This window comes from Vidua chalybeata, chromosome 1 (assembly GCF_026979565.1).
Source record: "Vidua chalybeata isolate OUT-0048 chromosome 1, bVidCha1 merged haplotype, whole genome shotgun sequence".
NCBI classification, from domain to species: Eukaryota; Metazoa; Chordata; class Aves; order Passeriformes; family Viduidae; genus Vidua; species Vidua chalybeata.
In genome coordinates, this window is record NC_071530.1 from 2,742,330 (window position 1) to 2,768,740 (window position 26,411).

At 43.3% G+C, this 26,411-nt stretch overlaps 1 protein-coding gene across 4 annotated transcripts; it reads left to right on the forward strand.

The window, feature by feature from the left end:
- The first annotated feature begins 4 nt into the window (after nt 1-4).
- CCDC13 (coiled-coil domain containing 13) lies at nt 5-26,411 on the forward strand. 4 transcript variants are annotated; one of them, XM_053959151.1, is made up of 16 exons: nt 5-117; nt 1,017-1,160; nt 2,051-2,271; nt 6,061-6,209; nt 8,102-8,244; nt 10,544-10,633; nt 10,868-10,984; nt 11,780-11,884; nt 13,055-13,219; nt 13,758-13,934; nt 15,289-15,495; nt 16,322-16,416; nt 19,279-19,353; nt 22,524-22,675; nt 25,807-25,906; nt 26,107-26,411. In XM_053959151.1, the coding sequence occupies exons 3-16, from the start codon at nt 2,057-2,059 to the stop codon at nt 26,264-26,266; spliced, it is 1,950 nt and encodes a 649-aa protein (XP_053815126.1). In that variant the 5' UTR covers nt 5-117; nt 1,017-1,160; nt 2,051-2,056; the 3' UTR covers nt 26,267-26,411. The 4 variants fall into 4 exon arrangements, with proteins under 4 accessions (XP_053815126.1, XP_053815116.1, XP_053815107.1 ...); XM_053959141.1 differs by lacking the exon at nt 1,017-1,160 and having other exon boundaries at nt 11-128; XM_053959132.1 differs by lacking the exon at nt 1,017-1,160 and having other exon boundaries at nt 11-117.

Consider the following 26,411-nt stretch of genomic DNA (forward strand, 5'->3'; position numbering starts at 1 on the left):
AGCGGGGAGCGGGGCCCGCACCGGGAGCCGGGTCCGCGTCTCCGCTCCCGCCGCTGCCCAGCAGGAAACGGGGACAGCCGGGGACACCCTCCCGGTGCCCTCGGGAACGCCGCTCGGGTAGGCCAGAGGTGCGGGCAGGAGTTCCCGCGATGGGGGAAACAGCGCGGCGCTGCCGGGACCTACCAGGTCCTGGCAGGTCACGGGGGCGAGGCGGGAGGGTGACAATTACAGCTACAGGTTTGCAATTAAAATATATAAAAACGTAAACAACGACAAGTTCCGCCTCAAAATGGGTGAGAAAGTCTTTCCGCTGAGGGCGGCAGAGCGCTTGGAAAGGGCTGGCCACGGAGGGCGTGGAGTCTCCTTCTCTGGGAGCTTTCCAAAGCCACCTGGGTGAGTTCTTGTGTCACCTGCTCCAGGTGGCCCTGCCTTGGAGCCCCCCTGGCTGGAGCCAGGGATGGTTTAGATGAGATATTCGGGAATATTTCATCACTGGGAAGTGTTGAACCCTTCAGCGTGGAACACTTCATCCCTGGAAGTGTTCAAATCCCACGTGGATGTGGCACTTGGGGACAAGGTTTGGTGGCAGTGCTGGGTTAATGGTTGGGTTTGAGGATCTGAGAGGGCTTTTCCATTGTAGCATTGTGTGATTGGAGCTGCACCTGGAGTACCGTGCACATTTCTGGCCTATAGATAAGTAAATCCCTCCAGAAGTTATGAAATAATAAATTAATCAGCAGTGCAGTCTAAGTAAAGAAAATTCTGAGAAAAATCATGAAGCCTAAAATAGTTACTCTACTAAGAATTCTAGGATATTTTCAGAACAGAGGCAACTACTGTTTGAAGATGTTCTTGCTTATCTTTGCTATCTTTAAGGTCAGTAGCTAAACCTATGAAGAGGTCCAATCTAATTATAAATTTAATTATCAACCCAAAGGTTACTGAAACCAGAAAAGCTGTCTAACTTTTATATCCAGTTTGCTTGAATAAATGGAATGAACTCCTTATCTTTGCAGGCTTTTTCCAAATCTCAGAATCGGCTTTAATCAATTGAAATTAATTTTCCGACCTCACTGACTCAGTAATTCTTTGATCCCTCATGCCCAGAGCCCCGTGGGCTGTGCAGAAGCGCCAGACTCTGCTCCTTGCACCTTGTCCAGGTGACTCTCTGCCCATAAAATACACAAAGGGACACTCTGCCTTTTGGTGCATTAATCAGGATAATTGGATTTCCCTCAGTGTGGGAAAGGCCCTGTGTTAATTACTCAGTGCAGGGCGTGCCTTTGGAGGTATTTATGCATTGGTTTTCCTAGACCAAAGGTGCAATAGGGTTTTTTTTGCCCATAATAAATGTCAAAGAGAAGGAGAAAGGGGCTGCAATTTATCAGAAAACTGTCTTTAGTCATCCTAAGAAAATGCTTGGGTAGCAATATTAATATTTTAAAATATCTATTCATAATATATTATTATGATTAAATATACTTAATAATTAATATATTATTATTTAGTTATTTAATGTCATCACTCAGTGATTAGAAATTTGCAGGAAAAGTGTAAGCCACACTTTTGTCTTGCCCGAAGGGAGCATGAGGAAAGAAATATTTTTCTTTCTCTCTCATTAACCCAAAAATGGGGAGATTTGCACCTTTCCTGGACATGGGCAGGGAGGCTGGATGGTCCCAGACACTCTGTGCTCCCTTTAGCCAGTGTGACGTGGCTGCCACATTGCCTCGGATTTGGCCCCAACCTGCTCCTCTGTTAAAATGTTTATTTAAACAGGTCTCTTTAGGAACATTTGGAAACGTTGCTTTTTGAATTCTGGAGTGAAAAAGACCCAACGATTTTTTTTTTTTTTTTAAAGGGCTGTTTAAAAGCCATTTATGGGAAAAGGCACTTGAAGCCAGGCTGGAGAGGAGGAGGTGGTGGGAGACTGGGCAGAGGTCAGCGAGGAAAAGCTGCAGAGCAGCTGCCAGAAGAAGGGGATGTTTTTCAGAGCAGTGCTGATCTCTGCTCTCTGTCACTTTTTACTTTCCTCTTGTTATGCTTTTAGTAAACAATGGAGCCAGATGTAAAAGTGAATGAAGATTTCAAAAGCCAGTTCAAGGCTTATCAGGAGCAGCAGCAAAGGCGGCTGCAAAACTTGATGGAGACGAAGAAGGAGAAGCAGGACAGGCAGAAGAACACTGGCAGCACAAAGGAGACTGTAAGAGCCCTGAATGATCTAAACCTGTTTAAAAAAGGACCTCCTGTAAAAGAGGATGCCAGCAAAAGGTAAAGGTCTGGCAGCACCATTCCTTCAGGAAGTCACTGGAGTATATTTCGCTTATGATCTCATGAAACTCAGTATTGTTAAGCTGACAGAACACTTTTGTGCATTCACACACTGGGCTTTCGTTATCCTGAGGAGATTCTCCCTGTCCATAATTATCCTCAGGGCATTGTGCTGTGCTCTTTAATATCAGCATTTTACAAATGAAGGGGCAGCCAGGTACTACCTGACAAAATCCGGCCTTTTGGGGTCACTGGCACCCTCTGAACTGCTGGTTAGTTCCTGCCAAGGTTTGAGCAAATAAATTCCCTACATGAATAATTTCCAGAGGTGGACAGAGGCAAAGCAGCTAATGGGAGCAAGCCACAAGCCTGCAGTGCAGAAGAGTGTTCCCTGGGATTCCTTTGCAGTATATCCTGATTTGGTTGATCATAAGATTACCAGGATATTGGGCATTTTGGATGGATCTCTCCCTTAATCTTGTGTTTTCTTTTGAGCTGAGTACTGGAGCAGAGATTTAGAGCCCCAGCTCAGATAATTTCTCTTCCTTCCAGGATATAGTCAGCCTTTTCCTCTGACCCAATTAATGCTTCTTTTCCTGACTAGAACAGGTCTGGGGCTGGACACACCCCAAAGGTGTCTGCACTGCTGGCTATGGGAATAAATCACATGGACTCCATTTTCTTCATGGTGGAAAAATCCCATTCTTTATTCACATTAATCCTTTTTATTCAGTTTTACAGACCTCATGTGGGACTCCAATTTGTCAGCAGCTTTCTTGCCAATTACTTATTGGTTATTAACAAGTTGTTATTCTGTATTGATTGGTCACTCAAACCCCCGGGGTGCATGGGCAGGAAAAGTTGTTTGTGAGAGATAATTTTCATTTTTCTATCAGTGTAAAAACAGTTTATACAGGTGCCAGTTGTTCTTCACCCAGGAATTGTTAATGATTTTGTTAAAGATTGTTATGTTAATGAACTGCTCACACCAGGATTGCTTTCACATGGGAACTTGCAAAGTGCCAGCTTTGACAAGGCCAGCCATTGATTTTAACAGAGCAGGTTTGATTTTATGAAGTCTTTCTTTATGATTTTTCTACCTTACTGCAACATCAGCTGTTCAGGGCTTTGCTCTGTGGCTGTGGTGAAGCCAGGTGAAGAAATTCCTTCATGCACTGGTGCCTCACCAGAGCTGTCTGATTTGCCAAGTTAAAGCCCCCAGTCTGACCTCTACCAGCTGTCCTCTTCCCTTCAGCAGTGTCTTCTGATAATCTGTAGATGATTATGATGGAAATCTGATTTTTAAAAAATTTCTGTGAGGCTGATTCCCATAGTTCAGATATTTGGCAGAGGAAAGGGATTTAGGTGCTCCCACGGCACAGCATGGGCAGTGTGCAGAGTACAGGAAAGCCCAGTAGTTCTCTCCTATTTAGAGCTGAGGCCTGAGTAATCCCAGATTTTTTATTCACCTCTGTTGCTGTGTCACTGACTGTCAGAAGTCCCCATTTGACATGGCAGGTGTGGCAGATATATCTGGATTGTCCTTTGCTTGTGCACTTTCAGCAGAGGAGTGGTTGTGAGTGATCAAAGCCAGGCAGGGCTTGTTTTTGGAAGGGATTCACCAGGATGTTCTCTGCAATATTCCCATGACAACACATCAGAGGGCTGTTCCAGGATCACAGGACTGCACATGGTCTGCAGTGGCCGTGATTTCAGCTTGTCACTGTTGTTTATAGCAGCAATCAGAAAACATTCTCCTCTCAGAAGTCTCCCTTCCTCTGAGCCTTGGGAATTCTTTTTTCCTTCCTCCCATCCTACTCCCCAGTCTTGTTTAGATAAGTGTTTAGCTGATATTTCTGCCTTTCTGTTATGTTCTCTCTGTAACTTTATCCTCCCTTCTCTGTTTGGTGTACTTGAATGTATCTAAGTGACTCTCCCCATCACGTGGAGAATCTCTAACAAGAGTTGGGAAAGACACAATTTGACAAAAGTTAAATTCCTTACTTTTTTTGTACTTTTTTTTGGCCTGAACAGAGCATGCAATTTGGGAAACCACCTGAATTCCAGGCAGAGCCCTGCTCATAAGCTCCACCTGGCTTTGCTTCCTTGAAGGAGAGTGAAAAGGGGCACCTTTTGTAACCCGTTCCTTTTGGCTCATTTTCTGTAGCCTCTGTAACAGGGAGAGTCACTCTGGGATGGGGTGGGAAGTTCCTCAGAGAAGACTCCAGCTCTGTGCAGTTGGGATTTCTGTCCATCCTCCTCTAAGTGCTTTTCCTCAAGACTTGGACTCCAGCTCTCAGAAGACTTCACTGCTCAGGTGTGTTAAGAGCTTAAAACCTTTTTTCAGTGTTAATCCCTCAACTGTTCAAAACCTTTTGGTCCAGGTGTCTCTAATTGGATCTGGGTTTTATTGCTCACTTCTCTGAGTGGTTTATGTGGGAATAACTCAGTTCTGCCTCTCCTCTGCTCACATTGCTCCTTGCTTTCTTCTCCTTTGTGAACAGCTGCCTTTGATCTCCCTTTGATTTGCAGCTTTGAAACACAAGTGCATTTCTTAATTATGCATTGTGAATCCTCTCCTAAACTGGCTGTGCTGTTTATGGCAGTGCCTTAAGGGGTTATTTATTCTGACGTGGGCAGATAGAGGGTGCATTTAAAAGCTCCCAGGTGCAATGGGTGCTAAGAACTTGCTAAAACTTTGGGATAAAAAAATTGAGGTGATTATTGAGGCATATGACTTGCCTGTATCTACAGGTACCTACTGTAACAACTGGGCTTTATCCAAACCACATCTCCAAAGTGTAAACATTTAGGGTTAAATGAGAATCTAGGAGTCAATTCATCCAGCTGATTTAGGTGTCTGGATTACTGAGATGCTGTAGATTATCAGGAACTTCCACATGGGAATCACGGGACACTGGAGACCTGCATCTTCCACCAGCAGCAGCTGGGGTCAGGTGGGCAGCCCAAATGTCACCTGTGAGTGGGTAATTGTTTAAATCCCAGGTTTTCTCAAGGACCCTGTGTCAGGGAGCTCAGATAATTCTGAACTCCCACAATTGAATTGAGCCCCTGAGGCCACAGCTCGTGGATTTTATATTTGAAGGACCCATCACATCAGGACAGTAAAGAGATTAAAGTTATTCATTCTCTGGATGTCTTAGAGACATGAAACCTTTAAATGTTGCTAAATGTCCTGAAGAATAGGAGAAGCAGGTCTGTTTCTTTCCATTCAGAGAGCTTTTTTTTTTTGTATTCTCTGTTTCTAAATGAATTCCAAAAGGCACCATTAACAACACAAACTGATGCTCGCCAGGTTCCAAGAGAATCAGCTGAGGACATGGGAAATTGGTCTTTTATGAATTGCTCTAAAACATTGATTTTTAAAAGACTCCAGGGGCAGCTTTGTAGTCAATGCTCTGTTGGCTTCTCTTGGCTTTGTCAAGTATAGAAAAGAAAGCCTGAATGTCCCACATGCAGAATGCTGCCTGATTTCCTCTGAAGAACCAGGTAAGTAAAACTGAGATGACACTATTTGGTAACCTCAATACACCTGCTCTGTGATGTTTTGCCCCAGACAGCTCAAGAAAGTGCAGATTTATTTTTTTTTTTTTAAGGAAGATGTTATCTGAATAGATCAGATGATCAGCTTGTGTTTTTATCTGAGGTTTAGGACATTCTGCCTAATTCAATAAACTCAGCCCATCTATCAGGCAGGTGTTCCATTATTTTATTTCTAGGTGCACCTATTTGTGCATTATTTGCCATTCTGGTTTATTTTTTTCCCAGTTTGCTTGAGGCTGAGAATGAGCAGCTGCAGGATCAGCTCCGAGAGGTCCGGGATGAGAACTGCAGGCTCTACAGACTGGTGTCAGAGAAAGATTTTGAAATAAAGGAGCTCCAGAAAAGAGTATGGGAGGAGAGGTTGGCTCTGTCAGGTAAACACAGCAACTGTGTGTTCTCCTCCTGTTGGTTTGCTTGATGCTGATGACCAAAAAATGTCCCTGAAAAGAATAGTGCTCTTTTAGGGTACACTTTGATTTCTGTTCTTCATAAAACTTGCTATTATTGGCACAAAAATAATGGTGTTCCATAGAAATGTTATTTGGGAGACTTCCTGTTAGTGTCAAAGAGCTGTGCTGCAGCTTCCTCTGCTCTGTAGGGTTAAATTTCTTATTCGGGCTCCTTTTTTTTCTGCCTGAACAGGGCACAGGCAGGATGCTGGATGAATGCAAAATTCAGCTTCTAAAGTGATTTTGGTGTCTTTTGACAACTGAGCTGTGCAGGCTGCACCTCCTCCACTGGGTGCCACTGTTGGTCAGGACAGCAGTGATGACCAGGCTTGAAGAGAAGGGGGAAACCAGCAACGAAGAGAACTAAATAACATTAAATTGCACCTTAATCCTTGAGAAGCAGCTGTAGTTTGTGTTTAGGAGAGGTGATAATCTCTTCCTAGTCAGGACCAGGAGCCAGATGTGCTGTTGCAGCTTCTCTGGCTGCTGCCAATCCCTAGCCTCTGTTTTCCCTGTGGCAATCCCCACACTGGAAAATGAAAAGCCTTGGGTGAGTGTATGCAATGCATTTGAAGACCATCCATTTAACATGGAAGCAGCAACCTGGCTTTGGTTAATTTAGTATTTACTGTGATTCCCAGCAGCCATTATTTATCCTGAAAACTGAGGTAAAAGTAGCTCCTAGGTGGGAGGGGTAGCATAAATCACACAAAGGAGTGAGAACAGTGCTTTTAAAAATAATGAATTGATTTTAAGTGCTTTTAAAAAAACATTTTAAATGCTTTTAAAATAAATTCCTTTAAAACAATAAATTTTGTTCTTTACAAGTTTTTTTAAGTAGTGGCATTGGAACAAATTCTGTTCTCAGCTGTATTCTGTGTAGTTCCATTAATGTCTCTGGGGCTATACGAGCCTCAGCATTCACTTGTGAGTGATCTCTCACCTCTCCCACCCCAGTTAATGAATATCAGAGAAAAGTGATTACTGCAGAGCTCTGAAGGAAGATGAAAGAGTTAAGAGGAATGATAGCAGCCAAGTTCAGTCTTCACCCCCCCCACCAAGGGTTTGTTGTTGCAGGCTCATGTTCCTTGCTGAGCTGGAAGTTTCTGTGGACATTGTTTGCCATGACATTGATTTTGCACATGTGCAAGAGCTTTTCTTCACCTGTGTGCTTTTAACCAGAGCCAGGTGACACAGCAGCCAGGCCTGGGGTTTGATTTGTTTGTGGCACTAATCAAACCCTCCCTGATGAGGGAGCTGGTGACATGGCTAATTAAAAAAGTCATCCAGTAAAGCTCCCTGTGTTATAACTCCAAGGGAGTTATAAATAGGCACAATGAAATTTCCTGGACCTTGTCCAGGACCCAACTGTAATATTGTGCCTGACCTTTGAGGACTGATGTCTAGAAATGTTCACACCTCTGTTCCAGCAACTCCTCCAGTAGTAAACAACCAGGCAAAGCAGAGTGTTGCCTTTTTCTGTGATAATGCCAAAAAATCCTCTTCCCAGCAGTGAGCAGGAAACACCACTGCCCTCTCTAGGTAATAATGTTGCTCCGACCACTGTTGTGGCCTTGTGACACGTGGCTGTTGCCACAGTGTGAAATGTGGCCCTGGTGTGCTGCTGAATCAAAGGACCAGCCCATCCAGCTGGCACCTCTGACATCTCTTCCCTCACTTGTTCATTTAAGTGCCTGGCACAGCTCAGAGAGGAAGGGACGGGACAATGGAAGTACATTGTGACAGAGAACAAAAGCCTGGCCTGTTCTGAATCCTGCCTGTAAGATGTGCCCTCTGCTTTGATGTGCTCTTTGCAGGGGTGTCTGGTTTAGCTGGAGACGTGGCTGCCACTAAAATCGTTGAGTTGGCCAAAAAGAACCGTGAGGTCACTGCTGAGTTTGAGAGTGAGAGAGCCAAAGTGAAGCAGCTGAATCACAAAGTCAAGGAGCTGGAGAGAGAAGTGAGGCATTTTTCTTGTTCTTTTTGCACAATAAAACATGGCAGTCCAGCCTCTGGGATAGAAAATGGGTTTGATTCATGTTCCCATGTCGAATTTGCTTTTAAATCTGTGTTTGCTTTGGGTTGTGGTCATTTCTGTCCATGATGTGTTCCCTCAGCTGTTTCACCTCTGCAGACAGGAGGAGCTGGGAAAGGATATCCCCGAGTTACAATGAGCCAAGGATTTATCAAACAGCAGTTAGGAATGTTCACTTGTACAAGACCATTGACTTTTCTACCAGTTTGGCAATGCTATTTCTCTTATTATTTATTTTTTGTGAGGAGAAGCAAATTTCACACCTTTATGTCTTACATTCCCACCTCGTTAAGACCAGTCAGTAATTAGTTCTTTATTCTTCTAAGCTTTTGTTATCCCTGTAATGAAAGCTGTTTTCTGGAATAAGTACTTACAGAACTGAGGCAACACCAAACTATATCGTGTAAGACAGCAAATCTTCACTCAGGCAGATTAAATTTTCTAGTTTACTGTGACTTTTTGCCAGCATTTTACAGAAGTAATTTTACTCAGGTGGCTGCTGAATTGAAAATGAGATGTCCTGATGTCAATATTTGCTTTGTCCTTTGGCTACTGCTCCTCTTCATTACACAGTATTGGTGATTTTTTAATATAGTTTTAATTTTTTTTCCTGAACTTTGCTGTCTTAGAAGACATCAGTTAAATGAATCAATAATGCTGACAGATGCATTTTGACTCAGTCTTTCACCATCACTTATTATCATGAGTCATGCATCTACCTGAATTGCACCCCAGCTATCTGAAAGATCAAAAAGTCGCAGATTAAATTAAATTTTTGAGAACTCCTGCATAAATCCACAGTGTTCTGGTCACAGGGGTCTTGTCAAACAGTTGGCAGGTTGGCAAACAAGTCTCAGGGGTAGTTTGGGACTTACAAAATCACACAAGTAGTGAAGCAATTCATGAATAATTTAAGGAAAAATCAACTTGGTTCCTCTCCCCTACTGCAGAAGTGTAATGACCATTATTCAAACAAAAACATTAAATATTCTTAGATTTTAGCCCAAAAAGAAAGGAGCACAAACATTTCAGGAAGAAGATGAAGATGTAAATGATGTGTAAAATGAAAGCAGTGTTTGACACTGGGAGGTATCTACCAAAAATGCAGAGTGATAGATAGAAAACACTGTTATTTTACATATTTTTAGCTCTTTCCTTGCATAAAAACCGAAAAATCTGTAAATCATAAATATTTTAATATGATTATGTTCCCTCAAACAAAATGGAAGTTCTGACCACTGAACAATCACTTGGCAAAGCGTGGGCCACGTAAGCAAAGGGATATTTGCAGAAAATGTCCTCAGAACTGGATCAGCAGCTGCCAGCTCCAGCTGAAATTCCTCATTATCAGTTCCTTGACTACAAAACCTTATGAAATGGGTAGAAAGAGTGACCCTAACTCTTGAGAAAGGGTGAAATTAGAGCTGCCTCTGAGTTTTTCCCCAGATGCCCCTTTAATGAAGGAGCTCTTCTTTAGAGCCTTCTTTAATTCAGGCAAATAATCAAGATTTTCCACCCACCTCAAAAAATGAAGTCCCAGATTTTTAAAGCAATGCTTCCTGGCCTTTCCAGCCCCAGATTCCTGCTCTCTCATCCATTTAGAAATCTTTGCAACACCAACATAGGGCATGATTCAGAGCAGGAGGGGTTGTATGTCTGTTTTCCTTTGCTGTGGCAAGCAAGAAGAGACAGAGTCTTTATTCCTAAATAATAAATTAAGTTATTTAAAGCAGTTAAAAAATGCTGCTTTAAAGCTCCCAGCTAAAGAAAAAGAGCCTTAACACCATTAAATCCCAGTTATAGGGTGTCAGGTAGATTTCTCCTTTTATATTCCTCTGTTGAGTACTGTTTGCTTTCTATTAAATATTCTGGCTTGGACATGATTTGGATTTATGTATATAAACATTAATTTGAGGAACTTTTGGTGATAAAATGCCTCAGAAGTCTCCATACTTGAAATTTGATCCTCAACTCAGCAAGTCAGAGACATCTTCTGAAGTTACTCTGAAGTTATTCCAGTAAAATGTAACATGATTCTTTGGGAAGCATTTCAGAAAAAAAAAAATTATGCTTTCCTACTGATTATGTTCAAAACCAAGGGGAAATTAAGGGTTTTTTTTAGAGTACATAAACATCCAAGTTATACTTTTTTGCTAATTAATACTCCATGGAGTGATGCTGTTCTCTGCATCCATTCTACACTAACAATGGGGTTCTTTTCCAGCTACAGGCAGCCACAGGAAAAATCCATTCCCTTGGTGGTGATGCTGCAGGAATCAAGGAATCAACTCTGAAAATGCTGGAAGGAAACTTGGTAGGAATTGTGATTGAAATTAGGAAATCAGCAGCTGATACTCAGCTCATTTGTAGAACAAGGATGCATCCCTGTCACTACTTTTGGGACCAAATTCCCCTGTTCCTCCTCTATGCCCCAAAAATTAGGTCTGGGAGAAAAAAATTCAGTGGTCCTGATGGATCCATGGATGTTAATCACTTCAGTTTTTCCCTGAGGGTTCTGTCCTCACCAAGTACATTCTTCTCCTCCAAGGCTGAAAATCCAGAGGTGAAAGCACTGCAAGAAAAATTGAGCGCAGCCAACGTAAAAGTGACGGAATACCGGAACCAGCTCCAGAATTTGAAACAGGAACTGAAGCTGACCCAAAAGGTACCACTGCAGGGAGCAGTCTGGGGTTGCAAGAGGTTCAGGCTTGGGAAATTGGGAGGTTTTTTGCCTTTGGTTGGCCCTCATGAGCTGTTCCAGTGGAGTAGGGAGGTAAGGAAGACAGAAGGGATGGGGTTGGAATTGAAATTGTGCTGCTGGGCACAGGGATCTCATGTTTTGCCTCCAACTGTCCATTGGACACAAATCCTTCTGAGTTTTAAAGTCCCAGCTCAGCAGAGTTGTTTGTGACATACATCCAGGTTCTTTCCTCTTTTCCCATACATTTAATTATGTATTTACTTTTAATGTAGGTTCCAGTCCCATGGGAATCAATGGGATTAAAGGTCATGCTTGAACTAAAGCATGTGTTTAAAGAGTTTGTTGGAATTACATCCAGAATAACCTTTTCCTCTGATTTATGATGGATTTAAGTGTTATTATGTGCTCTGATTCTCTTTGGATTCCCTACTTTGTGTGGGAGACCTGCAATGCAGATCAGAGTAAAGAATATGGTCCTAAAAATAGAACTCTGCTGACCTTTTTATAAATAATTTAAACGCTCTTCATACTAAGTTTAGCTGTGTCAGAATTTTGCAAGGGAGATTGGTTCAATTCCTGGTGTGTATGAAGACAATATCTCTACTCTGCTCCTGGTTTATTATGGGTAAATATTCATCATATCAAAAATAATTTTGTATATTGAAAACTGCTTGTGTTCCCTGTTAGAGAGAGCTGCTTTTCCTTCCCATCCCCTTTTAACACATCCTTTTAAGCCTTATTGTTGATCCTTTTTCCCAGATTTTAGCCAAAGAAATTGGGGAAGATGTGAATATCCAAAGTCTCTTGGCCAATTCTGGCAACTGGCGTGGACGAGCTCAGCAAATTCTTCTTCTCCAAACCAAGGTGAGTTATGACCCTGCAAGGTGCCATTTCAGCTGGAATTCTCTAAGCAGAGATACCACCTCAGTTTAAGGTAAAAGTACTGTTAATTCTTCATTAATTCTTAACATCCCTTTGTTGATGTGTGCACACCATGTTAATGACTCTGCAGCCCTGCAAGCTTTGGTATTTCAGCTGGGAATCTTCCACATCTGTGTCAAAGGAAGGAGTTCAGTGACCTTGGAGAGCTGTGGCAGCCTAGTTCAAGTCCCGGGGTGTTTTGAAGGTGCCTTTCTCCACTGAGAACAGAAGGAGCCCTGTCAGTGTCTGTGCTCTGACTTAGACACCTTTGTTCAGTGCTTGGAGTCAGATGGGAAGAATTGAGGCCAGATCAGGTTTTCAAGTTGTTCCCTCGGGAGCTTCAGTAAAATCTTTTAACTCTTGAGTCTTCTGAAGGGCAGAGTTTAGCTGAAATGTCAGCAGGAGGCAGGGAAGCAGTTTTGTCTGCTTCTAAATAAAACTTCTCTCAGGCAATTTGATATGTAATTTTCCTATTTTTCTGCTGTTCAATTATATGCCATCAAACTGTGATCTTTTGCATTCTGACTGAGATGTTTAACCTCTGCTTTCCCTCGAGCAAATTCCATTTCCCCCTGCTTTAACCCTGCCCGGGGTTCATCTGGCCACTGTTCCTGCTGTTCTCTGCTCTAATGTACAGATTTCTTTCTGATCCAGACTCCTCAGGCCCCTTCTGTAGTCAGTGGGGATCTTGTAAATCCAGCCACTGGATCAAAAGTGGGGCAGGTTCCTCCAATGCAGGGCAGAGGAACTGAGCTGTGGCAGTGCCCAGTTCCTTCTACTGCCTATGAAAGCAGCCTGCAGTGAGCAGTTGACAAGCTGAGTTCCCTTGGATTCACACAGCAGCAATTCCAATGCTCTGGAGTGTCTGTCTGGCCTCCAAATGTGGCTCCACAAAGGCACAGAGCTCCCACGTGTCCCAGATCTCCATCTTGCACAGATGCCCTAAAATATGCATGTTTATTAGCAGCTAAATTTCAATTTGAAAGACCAGACACTGCTAGTGTTAATTAACCATGAAAGTATCAAGAAATAATCTGAGCTGCCTTTGGCTGTGTCCTCTTTGCCCTGTACCCCTGGTAAAGCTCTGGGTGAGTTGTCATTGTTGTGCCATAGGTTCAGGAGCTGGAGCATAAACTGAATCAACAAAAGATCAGAGCTTCACTGCTTGAGGTGGATGAGGGATTGCTGGCATTTCGTGATCCAAGGAAGTTGTTAGTCCAAGAGAAGAACTTGCTGAAGATTCGCAGCTTGGAGAAAGAAAAGAAGGAATCTTTGGAGGTAGAGTCCTGTGAACTGACAGAGTTCTGTTTGGGTGTGGAGCAGTGTGTAATAACTTGTCCTGCCTTCAGGGTGTTTACAGCCTACCTAAAACCATTTCACAAACCCACATGATCTGCTAGGGGAAGCTCTGCCCCACTTCACAGCCAAGCCCTGCTACAGCTGCCTCCAAACCCCTTAGCACCCCTGTCACCCCTTGGCCAGGTGTGCATTCTTCATCCCAAATACAGACATCCCCTCACACCTCCTCTATCTGTAGGGCTCTGGCCTTTTCCATTTGAACAGAATAATGGAGAATCAGAATCCAGAATAATGGGAAATCAACCCAGACCACCTGGATTCCTGAGCAGACAGACCCTTTCTGGATGCTGGCAAGCAGGCAGCAAGTAGCATTTATAATTTCTGCTTCCCTAGGAATAATACAGTATTCCAGTCCCATTTTTTAGAATCTACCAGGTAATGTGTGACTTTTTGCTCACCACAGCACCTGGGGCTTGGTGATACATTATAACTTTCATTTCCTTTTACATCACTGCAGAAACTCTCTGAGCAGCACAACACTCTTCAAAAAAAACATGAGGAATTGAAAAAAAAACTTGATGCCTCAAGAGCCAGGAACCAAATACTGTGTGGAGAAGTGAAGATGCTGAAGGGACAGATTGGAACCTTGCTGGAGAAAGGGAAACACGATGATGAGCTCATAGATGCCTTGCTGGTACACTCTGTGTTGGTCCCAGCCCTGTTTCTATAGGTGATAAAACATGATGTCCTTTCATGGCACACACCACCTTAGGGTGTACTGCCTGATGGATCCAACTGTGACAGCCAGAGGTTTTCCTGTCAGCTGAAGTCCTTCTGCATTTTGGATCAGGTCATGTAAGGGCTGTGAGACAGCACCAGGTGTGACAGTTACAGTCAAGTGGCCCTGAGCTGCAGGGACTGGCAGAAACATTTTGCAGAAGGCCCAAGGTGCTGGCCTGTGTTCTTTGTTCTGCTTTCAGCTGCCCTGGTAGATTTTTTTTTTCCTTAAAATGCCTGCAGTCCTGCAGGATTTTTTTTTTTGTTTGTAACAAAACTTCCATTTATTTTGTTGCACAGCTCACAACACACAAACTGAACCACGAGCACTAAACCATGAGCACACTCACATGCAGTAGTTGAGAGGATTTGGCCTCTTCAAAACCAAGAGTTTTAACAAAGGCTCAGAGATATGCTGAGAAAGAAATAAATGGCTGCTGTCATGGTCCTGCCATGGTTCTAAGCAGCCTTCCTCAATTAAAGTAGCAAATATAGTAGAGAAAATGCCACCTCCTGGCAGGGTTAATTCTGTGTTTCCTGATCCAACTCCTCACTAGTTTCAAACCACTCAGATTTCTCTGCTGCTATGGGTGGGTTTTAGCTCAGCTGGCATTCACCCTTCTCCCACCAGGCACTGTGGGTGCTGACCAGCAGATTAGGGGAGCCAAGGAACACTTGTCACTTTTTCTGAGTATTCCCACTAAAATTAGTACAGAAAGATGCAAGTTTATTTGGGAAGGGATGGTTAATCTCTTTTATCCCTTCTATCACAAAAGCACTTTACTTGCAGGTTGTTGGCCTGACAGAACAAGCTGCCTGACAGGTATTAGATTTGTCAGTGTGGAAAAAAGCCTCCAAAGCTACTGGTGAAGCAGCCTGGCCTCATATCTGTCACCCCACAGTACCCTCAGCTTTTAATATCACTATCACATGATCTGATCATGTTCTAATTCCACAAAAAGCACATTGAAATCTTGAGTTTCATTCAGTTTATGGAAAAAGTCACTTCTTTATCAAAGACCAGCCTTTCTTGCTCTGTTTTCTGCTACACTGAGCAGCAGAGCTGGCAGCAAATTGAATCTGACCATTGCTCAGATCAACATAACAAATAACATTGCCAAAGTGGCACCAGTGACACCAGTGGAGTGGGCTTGGCAGGGCAGGGGCTAGCCCTACCATTCCTAAATGGATATTTGTCTTGGGGGGGGGGGGGGAGGTTAAAATAATCATTGTGTACAAAACAAAGATCTCACCTGTTTCTATTTTGCCAGAGCCAGCAGAAGCAAATGCAGGAGATCTTAAAGGGCCTGAGCCAGAAGGAGGATGGGAACAAGGAGTTTCAGCAGATGATGGGGCCACGCTTGGACCCTGAGATTCAGAAACAAGGCACCCTGATAGATGAGCTCAGGGAGCTGGTGGCTGACAGAGAAGCAAAGGTTAAAATGCTTCAGAAGGAGATTGGGCAGCTCACACTTCAGGTAGGCAAACAAATTAATTAGAGGAGCACTCTTGGTAATCACTTTAGATCTGCTCTTCCACTTCCTTGTCCTTTGTTATCTGGGGTGGTTGCTGCCTCCAGACAGCGATCCCTGTCCTGCTGACAGTCTTTCCTGATGGAATGATAAAGCAGGAATTCTCTTTTGTAACTCCTCAGTTCCTTTGTGCATAACTTGAGGCTGTTTCAGCAGCAGCAAACACAGAGATACCAATCACATCCACACGTGGGCCATGTCAGGACTGTCACTGACTGACAGCAGGATTGGGGCTGCACTGGGGACTCCTCAGTGCTCAGCACCCTTGGCTGCTGGAAGGAGGAAGTGTTTGCTTCCACAAATGTGTCACATCAACATCAGTAGCTGCTGCTGTCTCCCAGTCAGGATTTGTGCAGAGTATTTAGGCATCCCATTCTCATTGATCCAAAACCCTCCTGGGGTTATGGTGGGGTTGTGAATCTGCCAGATACCTCAGGAATGGGGGCTGGAGCACTGAAGCCAGGATCAAACCTGGGTTAGGGGCACAAACCCACTGTGCTGGCAGTGATGCTGCTGCACTGTGGGTTATTAATGCACTCTGATTTCACATGAAACTGCCCTTTTTACTGACTTCTGCTTTGTTTTCATCCTGCAATGGATGGGAATTAAAGCAAAGCTTCTGAGGAGGTCCTGTAAATCAAAAGTTCTGGCTTGCTTGTAGCAATAATCAAAAGCTGCTGATTTGGCACTGGTGCAGCTGTTTTCCTCTGAACTATGTAATTGGTTTTATAACATGCTCCACCATTAACAGAATAAATCTGCCCATCCATAGGACAAGTCAGAAGCTTCTCATCCACCACGCTCTGAGCACTCAGGATTACCTGAGGGGTCAGGCAGCAGCAAGGCTGGAAGGACAGAATTTGCCTGGTAAGAAGATCAGAAAGTCAATGTTTCAAGTTGTTTGAGTAATCCAGAAGCTTTCCCAGAGAGTTTCATCAAACCACAAGTGCTTTGTGCCAACAGCTGTGGCAGCCTGTTTGCAATATATGGGAATCTCTAATCACATTATCTCTTGGACTTTTGTCCTGGAACTGAGAAGGATGTACAGACTTGCAGACATGACTAGATTTGGCATGGTGGTAGTGCAGCTATTTCTCCTCCTGCAGCTCAGATAATGTTTATGTGGTCAGCTTAAGTGCCTGGGAGTCTTTTCCCTTATGAGACACGGGGCTTCTAACAAGCAGATTTCTGTGAGCAGGGTGGGGAGTGAATGCAAAGTGCCATTTTAGGTAAGCACTAAATCACTGGTGCATTATTTAAATCAATAAATGCTCTTTGAGCAGGATTTACATGCAGAAATGTTGAAAACACACCACATCATTTGTTCTTACCAAACACCCTCTTTAAAGCCTCACTGAGGACTGTGTAAATTGCACTAATCTTAGTGCAGCAATAAATCTGATTTTTGTTTACACTGTTGTGACTCTGGGTCACTCTGGCTGTGTAAAGGGACCAAGGTACCACAGCAAGTCATATCCTTTCCTGTTAAATTGCTGCTGAGTTTGTTGCTAAAGAGTTCATAGTCTAATTGATAGTGAGGATTTGAGACTAGTCTGATGGGGATGGGGGAAATTTTTCATCAAGATAAAGTTACAACTGATCTCTTCTGTGTAATTTCCTACCTCATTACTTTAGACACCCAATTTGGCTTTAAAATCAGCTTGAGTATCTCTGGGTCTAAGTAGAGCATTATTATAAAATGTAAGAAGAATTCTGTGGTTTTGAGTTGGAGTTAAAACATCCTTAATTTAAAAGTATCTGCATCCTTCTGACTGTTTTAATCCTCCCCCTTCTAACTCTGCAGAAGTTGTTGTGCTCTCCTGGAGCAAATTTATATTTTATCCCTTTTTTTTTTTTACCTCACATGTCTGCTGATGGTAAGCAGGAACCAAAGCTGGGTAATGGCTTTATGGAAGCCACTAAGTGCAGTGCATAAATTATTGCTTGTGTACAGGGCCAAGGGCTCTGTAGTGGAAAGAGCTGACGTGTCAGGTGGGCAATGAATGATCCTGAAAAACTCTGAGAGCTGTTAATAACTTGGCCAGCAAGGCTCACTCCTTCCATTAACTTTAATATGCTGATGAACTCTCCATTCTGTTTGGCTGTAGTGAATCATCTTTTCCTATCAGAAAAGGTGAAATGAAAAATGCTATAAATAGATGCTAAACCATTTGGAGATGGCAGAGTAAAAATCTGCATTTTTAGACTGGGCCAAGGCTGTCAGTATGAACCTTAACTTGATTTTAGGATTAACCACTCCTAGCCCAGAAGGCACATCTGTCACTTCCACAAAACCAAGGCTTTATCCTCTTGTTAGCTACAGGTAAAGTAAGGAAACACAGGGTAAGTCTGCAGGGACTTGGCTTTGGGCAGCTGAATTTGTGTTGAGGAAATGAAGACACACTGAAATGGGTGTCTCAAACAAATACCTCCTGAAACGGGGTGTCCCAAACAAACAAACACACACATCCCCCTAAATGGGGTGTCCCAAACAAACACACACCTAAATGGGGTGTCCAAACACACACACACCTAAATGGGGTGTCCCAAACACATCCCCTGAAATGGGGTGTCCCAAACACACACACACCTAAATGGGGTGTCCCAAACACACACACATCCCCTGAAATGGGGTGTCCCAAACACACACACATCCCCTGAAATGGGGTGTCCCAAACACATCCCCTGAAATGGGGTGTCCCAAACACACACACATCCCCTGAAATGGGGTGTCCCAAACACACACACATCCCCTGAAATGGGGTGTCTCAAACAAATACCTCCTGAAATGGGGTGTCCCAAACAAACACACACACACATCCCCCTAAACGGGGTGTCCCAAACACACACACACCCCTGAAATGGGGTGTCCCAAACACACACACACACCTAAATGGGGTGTCCCAAACACACACACACGTCCCCCTAAATGGGGTGTCCCAAACACACACACATACCTAAATGGGGTGTCCCAAACACACACACATCCCCTGAAATGGGGTGTCCCAAACACAAACACACCCCTGAAATGGGGTGTCCCAAACAAACACACACCTAAATGGGGTGTCCAAACACACACACATCCCCCTAAATGGGGTGTCCCAAACACACACACACCTAAATGGGGTGTCCCAAACACATCCCCTGAAATGGGGTGTCCCAAACACAAACACATCCCCTGAAATGGGGTGTCCCAAACGCACACACATCCCCTGAAATGGGGTGTCCCAAACACAAACACATCCCCTGAAATGGGGTGTCCCAAACACAAACACATCCCCTGAAATGGGGTGTCCCAAACACACACAGAGCTAACTGGGTTGTCCCAAGCACACATCACTATACATAATACTCATCCAGGCTGGCAGTGATACTCCAGTGTTATCAGCTGGCTCCTCCTCTTACAACAGTGGACCTGACAGATCTTCCTGAGGGTTTTCACAAAGCAGATTTCATAAAGCTGTGTGAAATATATTTTTTAAGGGCATTGGGAAATACAAGTCGTGCCCTGCATTACAGAGCAGGGAAATCTGTGTTGCTTTGTTAGGGAAATCTGTGACATGCAAACAGCATCAAAGTGCACAGACAGGGATTGCCTCTCTCAGTGCTGGGTGAAGATGTGAGGTGAGGGAGCTCTTCCCTACAAAACACAGACACTGGGAAAGGACTGGAATTATTCTGGGAAGATTGCCCTGTGTGAAGCCCCTAACACAGCTTTCCTCCTCCCAGCACAGTGTCTCCGATGGGCCACATACTCGTGGAGTCAGCAGCCACAGAGCCTTTCTTCCTCATCTCACTTGGAAGGTGGGTATATGAACTTCATTATCAGCAAGGAAAGTGCTTTGCCATGCTCTGCAAGCTGCTGGAAATCCTTGCTCTGCCTCCCTTGTTTCTGTAATGAAAGCTTCTTGCACCATCCCTCCTACCTGAAGCTAAGAGCTCTCACATCTGATTTCTCTCTTAATTTTGTAATTGACTGCTTGTTTGACACCAGTCTTTTCCATTTTTACTCCCAACCACCAAGATTTCTCCTGCTTTTTTTTTTTTTTTTTTTTTTTGTTCTAAAGAAGGTCTTCCTGAAAGCAGAGAGGTCAGAGCAGTAATGAACTACATAATAATGGGATGCATGGGAAAACTGCCCCTTCCTTTCAGCACATTTTGGACGCAAGAACAGCCATTGTGCAAGTGCTGCCTGAAGCCTGTCAGAGGGAGAAAATCAATAGCAGGGCATTTAATAGTTTAGTGTAGCACTTGGGAGATAAAATCTCCCTTTACTTTGGCAGTAGCACTGGGAGGAGAGTCAGGGATAATGAATTGATCAGAGGTGGAAGTTTGTTTTCAGGGGTGATGGGAAGGGGAAGAAGCATCCTGGAATCAGCTTTCTAATGATACTCCCTGTGACTTTATAGCCAAATATTTCTGTTCTATTTATTGCAGTCTAGAGAAGGGTGCTGGGGGGAGGTAGTGAGCCTGGCTCTGCATCCTGCCTTCACCTTCAGACAAGTGTACTGGAGATAGTGCTCAAAGCCTGCCTTTGTTTCATTCCTTTCATTTCAGGAGTGGGAACCAGACTCTCTGTGCTTGTGCTTTCCTCAGGTCTGCTGGCACGGACAGCTTGAGCTGGGAAGCGCTGCTGGGAGAGATCACAATGCCAAGGGCTCTGTGCCAGGCTGCTCAAGTGGACAGGGAAAAGCTCCTGGAGCTGCTGGCTGTGCTGCAGAAAATCCTTTGTGGGGTGCTGGGATCAGGGGGCACTGCAGAGTCTGGGACGTGCACTACAGTGCATCACACACTGCCATCCTTGCCTTACATAGGGGGTTTTCAGGTTTTTTCTGCTCAATTTCCCTGCCTGGCTGATGATTCATTCTTTTTATAATTCTTTTAGAACAAAGGGCAGAAGAAAATAGAGCCATCTTCCAGCTTGCTGCACCTAGATAAAACCAGAATTGCTGTATTTATATATGCATGGCCTTATTGAGGCAGCAATATTATTCATCAGTAGTAAATACTATAATTATTGTTACAATATTCTCTTCCAAAGCTTTTCACGTTCTTTTTTAAGTTCCATTGTATCCTTTTCTAAATGAATTTATTCTGGTTTAACAGAGGCATAGCAGTGATTTTTTTTTTTTAAATTTGTTTTCTATGATTCAATTTAATGTAAAATGATGTTAAAAGCCAACCATGTTTTAGGAGAAGGGGAAAGCGAAGTAATTTTTTTTTTTTTGGACACCTTTCAGCTATTGGTTTTTTCCCCAGTTTGTGTTATTTGATTCCTAAATCTGTATTCCAATGTTGGAAGTATATTCCTGTCCATGTGCTTGTCAATACAATAAGCTCTGTTTGCTTGCTTGCTTTAATTTACCACAGTTGTCATTCCCACTTGTATAACTTTTGTCCTGCATGATTAATCACAGTCAGAAAAAAAACAGATTTCTTTTCTTTTAGAACTGTGGAAAAGGTGCTTTTAAAGCTAAATTCTGGAAATACATGCTGGGAAAAACCTTTTTCATGTTTGTAAGCCCAGTGACTTTAATAGAGCTGTGCAGTCAGATGAGGATGGGGCTGTGAGTGGTAACTGAAGTGTGGCCACCACCAATATGGGATAATGAAAAACAGAGTCAATGAAATGCACAGTTGCTTGTAAAATGTGCCATAAACTGATGATTCAGCAGCTCCACAGTTATCACACATTTATCAAGCAGGTATCATAAATTTTGTGAGACTGTGTGCAATAACTCTTGGAAGACCTCAGGGTAATATAGCACCAGTCAGATTTCAACGTGAATATATTTTTAAAAATCAGATTTTCCTCCTCTTCCCTTCGCTGCTGGGGTGTAACGAAGTTCAGGTAACACAGATAATGCTTAAATCAAGAAAAGAGCCCTGGGAATTGTTATAAGTGGGATTTTTCTACAGCATTTTAGTTTAAATTATTCCTGTTGGCAGATGATTCCATTAAAAAATCCCCCAGATCTTGCCATTTTTCCTCCAGGTTTTGTGTAAAGTGGATGCCAGAGGAACACCAGGGTCAAATGAAAGTTTAGTGAATGCAGAACCACTGAGAGGAATAAAAAATCCCAGAGCACATCACCAGCCTGGGAATTCACTGCCACAGGAGGTTGAGTCTTGCCTGTAGCTACATTTTTAAGCCAGTGATATCATTTTATTAGAGTTGTAATATATTTTTTTTTTTAGTTATGCCAGCTAGGAGGGAAATAAACTAATCAAGTCTCTTGATTCAGAGAGTAACCAGGTTCCACCTGTGGGGTCAGGAGGGAAATTCTCTTATTCAGTCCAGTCCAGTGAGTCAATCTGTGTTTCTTTTTAGCTTTAAACTCCTTGCAATCACTTGGTGTCAGTCCCCACCCCGCTGGCAGCATCTGTGGGTGCACATCAGATTTTTGCACTTAATTTTCTGAGATGTTATTCAGGATGGAGAGAGGCAATTTGCTTTTTTTGTGATGTAACCACCAGTTTCTTTTCCACCCTTTCCCATCCATGGTCGTGTCTAATTGCCAAGTTTATGAAAAGCAGAAGTTTCTTTTCTTCCTCTCAGACAACAGACGCAAATGTTAGACTGTGTTTTTATAAACTATTTGCCTTGCAAGCTTTCCCAGAGTGGCTAAAAAATTCAGTTTATTATTCCTGTAATAAAAAATCTCTCCTCAGCAATCTGCAGCTTTCCTGCTCATCTGAGGGGTGAATTCACACGGGGAGCCAGAATTAAGGGATCTGAGCAAACAAACCCGTTGTTTCCAGCTGTACTCATTAGTTAATTCTCTTTTGCATATTTAGAAGATGTCACCTGATACAATTTCACTGGGATTTCTGCCTTTGGATGCATGGAAAGTTCTTTCCCTTCTGTTGGGAGCTCTGCTGGATTCAGTACCAAGATAGATTTGATGTAGACATGACACAAATGAGCTAAACTCTTTTTATTTTTTTTTTTTTTTTTTTTTTTTGCCTGTCAGGGTGGAGGAAAGCAGCGACAAAGTCTTGGAAGCTGAGAAGTTCCAGAAAGAGCAGTGGTGGAGTGACAGCTTGGAACAGGAGCTTGAAAAGCTGCAGGTGGATCCAGGGAGCAGCACAAGGGCACAGGAGCCTGCCCTGAGGAGCAGAAAAGGTGAAGGGGAGCCCTCAGCCACAGCCACGTCCCCTGTTTCACCTCTGGGCTTTATAGACAGCGACAGCATTCGGGCTCCACCTGCCAAACCCAGCCCAGTGCTTGACCTTGCACGTGGTGGTGGGACCTGCTCAGAGCCAGGAGCAAGGCAGCAGGCAAAATCCTGGCCCTTCTTCACTGAAGAGGGTTTTCCCCCAGGTCTGAGTGGGACCAGGATTTTGGCAGCGTGTTTCCATGGGATAACTCCAGGAAAAAAGCTTTCCCCTGCTCTGTGCTGCCCCCAGGCCCAGAGCTCCCTTTGCACTCCAGCCTGAGGGATTCAGCTGAAGGTTAAGAGCAGAATTAAAGGACATATCCCAATTTAAGGCCTGTCAGTGCCTATGAAAAACTATTGCTGGTGATGAAGTAATTAGATCTGGTGTAATTTATTATCCCATGAATGCGATAATCTCCTGCTATAAATATGAAAGCCTCCCTGGCGTAGTTAAAGAAGAAGAATTCATGGTGGGTGTTAAATTTTTATTTCCCTGATCAGATCCTTTTATTGCTTAAGGACTCTGATTCTGTAAAGTGTCTAAACCAATAAAATGGCACATATTCTTAAGGAAAATATTCCAGTGGCTTCCCCTTTTTATGTGTATTTTCATAAAGTAAAAAGACTTCAAATGCCAGAAGATGAACAGCAGGGAGGGGAATTTCAATTTGGCAACTGTTGGGGTGGTGTCAGGCTGAATTAGGGTGACCAGAGGGACCACAGGGCTCATCAGAGACCTTGGATGAGCCCTTCAGAGGAACCTTTATACTGAATGGGGACTGAATGGGTGCTTCAAACCTCCTCCTCTCTGTAAAACATGGATTTGTTCCTTAGAGCAGGATTGCTGTGTCCTTGGAAGGGGCTCCAGCCCACACTGACTCATTCTCATGTGTTTTTTTATGAGCACTGCTTCTTAGAGTTGTCTCACCTGTGTTAACTGAGAGCAGAAAAATTTAGATCCCAGAAGTGTGGGATCATTTTGGTGCTGTTTTGTGCAGAATTTATCTGAGCTTCTGAGGGCTCAGACTTCTACACAACCTGGTGAAGTGCTGATGTGTTCTGTTATCAAATCTTGCCCTTGCAAGCTCCAAGAGAGACAAACTCTCCGGGTTCTGAGGCTTCTTGGTCAAGTTTTGTTGTTCTGTAGTAAAGTTTTAGTAACTCCCCTCTGGTAGCTGGCACTTCAGAGCCAGAGGAAGAAGCTGTTTTCACCAGTGACAGATCCCTTCTCACTAAATACTTAGTTCATTAATCTCCTCTGCTTAAAGACTAAAAGCAAAAGTAGAAAAGGATTGGCAGTAAGGCTAATAAGGAGAAATCCTCTTTAAATCCACCAGATGAGTAGGTAACAATCTATTTCACTCCCCTGCTTTGATGAGAGCTTTGTGATGTGCCAAAACTGGAGTTGTACAAGAACCAAGTCTACAAGTCTGTAGTACACCTCTTCAGCAGAACATGGAGGTTATCTCAATGCTTTCATGCTAATGCTTGAGGAAATGAGAAGAAATGAAAAGCTTGAACACAAAATAGAGACCAGGGAACCTGCTAATTAACGTAATATTTTCCTTTCTTTCTGAAAGTACAAAATTGGAGAGAGCTGATCTAATTGCTAGTCTGATGTTTCTGGTCTCTTCAATCCAAGGGAAGTAGATAATGATGCTAAGGAGCTGCAAACAACCCAGTTGTGTTTTTAAATTATTCAAGCTTTTCATTTTCTGTGCTTTTTTTCCTGTTTTATCCAAACTCCAAATTATCAAAGAATAATCCCAGAGGAGGGATAGGTAAGTAACAGCAGGTTTTCCTCAGCCCTGTAAAACACAGCCTCAAGATCAAAAGCATTTTTTAGCTGCACAATGCAGCCTTTTCTTCTCATTTGTTTTTGTCAGAGTTCAGTGCTCTCCAACCAGATAATTCCACACAGGGAGAACTTAGATTTTTAATACCAAATGTACTTATTTGAAGGTATTTGATGTTATGAGGGATGTTAACTGGGAAAAGGGATACAGAAGTGTGCCAACCTGACAGCTCAAGCACAGACCAACATTGCAATGTTCAGTAGGAGCACAGCACAGATTCCAGCCTGGCTGTTCCCTGTCCTGGTGTTGTATTCCCAGTTATAAGGACTGCAGCCAGCTCCAGCCTGTTGTTTTCTTCATTTAGCTGGTTTCTTGATTTTTTATAATTTATTTGGGGCTGAACCACACAAATCCTTCCCTCACATTACCTGGCTGCAGGTAGGTAGTGCTGGCTATTGATTATTTTAGAGAAAGGCATTTATTTACATTTACTAAAATGTTTCAGCCTTCTATCTACAGCAGAGCTCACCCTGCAGTCCCCCAGGGCTGGGATAAGTTCAGCATCCTCTGCAATAGCTGTGCTCCCTTCCTGCACTCCTTTCTGAGCTCCCTGAACACTCCTCTGGTCCTCCTTCCACTGTAGGGATTCACTGGTCACAGGTTTTGCCTCTCCAGTCCCAGCTGTAAACTTGAATTACATTTTCTCTATAACCCTGAAAAAGTTTCTGATTTTTTTTTTAATGACTAGACCTGCATGTTTTGGGTAGACCTTCATTTAGGAAAGCATTCCTGAGTTAGAACCTTGGTTTGAAGTACACCTTGAAGTACATTTAACCTACATTTTGTTTCTGCTGAGGATCAAAGTGCTTTACAAAAGTTGTTTCAGTGGGTGCCACTTGCAAACTTTGTCCCAGACATTCAGGAAGGCACAGCTGTCATAATCTGAAACACAATTACAAGATTAACATCAAATTAATCCTTTTCAGCTGTTTGTAACCTCTTGTTTTGGTCACTTCAATATTTTGGATTCATTGTTTTCCTCCCTACATATGTAGACACGTATTTAGCCCTGAAATGCAAATTCATCATGTTTTCATTTTGCTGGAAGGAAATTAAAATAAGTCTGTTATGTATTTATATCTTATGGATGTAACATAGAATTTAGGAGATCAAATATTTATTTGAAAGATTAAGTACATTGTTTGAGAGAATAAATTCAGTGGTTTTTGATATTAACTCAACATGCTGCCAGAACTGATTTGCTGTTTCACTAAAACTCCATTCTGTGATTGAATCTGCAGCCCAGCCCAGCCTCCCCTTGCATGTGAGTGCCAGAGAGGAGCTCTCTGCATCCCTGTCCGAGCTGCCCCTGGAATCTCAGCTGGAGGAGCTGAGCAGGAGGTATGTTCTCCCTTTCTCCATGCTGGGATTGCTCTTTCCTGCCTCAGGGAGAGGAGGAGCAAGTGCTCAGGCTGCTCTGATATCGAACCACCTCAGCTCCTGGGTTTCAGTGTTTCTTCCCCAGAGCAGAGGTGACTGTTCTCAATTTGCTTTGAGGCTCCCCAGCTCACAGGGAGGTTTTTCCTTTTGTTTCCCTGCAGGCTTGGCTTCCAGATGGACGAGAACAAAGGTCTGAAGGCTGCTCTGAAGGCGACTGAGAGAGCCAAAGGAGATGATTTAAAACTGCAACAAGTCATAATGGAGGAAGTGAGGGATAGTTCTCCACAGGCTGTTCAGCACCTTACACCAGAGAAGAGTTAATCCAGATATTCCCAGTCCTTTGGGCTGCAGAGCAGGGAGAGAGCCCAGGCACCAGTGTCATTTTGCAGCCTCAGATCGTGTCATTTCTTTAGCATTTGCAGGAGAGGATGAGAAACAGAGATGAAATACAAAAAAGTGAAGGTTT

Coding starts and splice junctions, on each gene's coding strand:
- CCDC13 (XM_053959151.1), top strand. CDS start 2,057: ATGGAGCCAGATGTAAAAGTGAATGAAGATTTCAAAAGCCAGTTCAAG. Junction 2,272..6,060: donor AAAGAGGATGCCAGCAAAAG/GTAAAGGTCTGG, acceptor TTTTTTTCCCAG/TTTGCTTGAGGCTGAGAATG. Junction 11,885..13,054: donor TTCTTCTTCTCCAAACCAAG/GTGAGTTATGAC, acceptor GTTGTGCCATAG/GTTCAGGAGCTGGAGCATAA.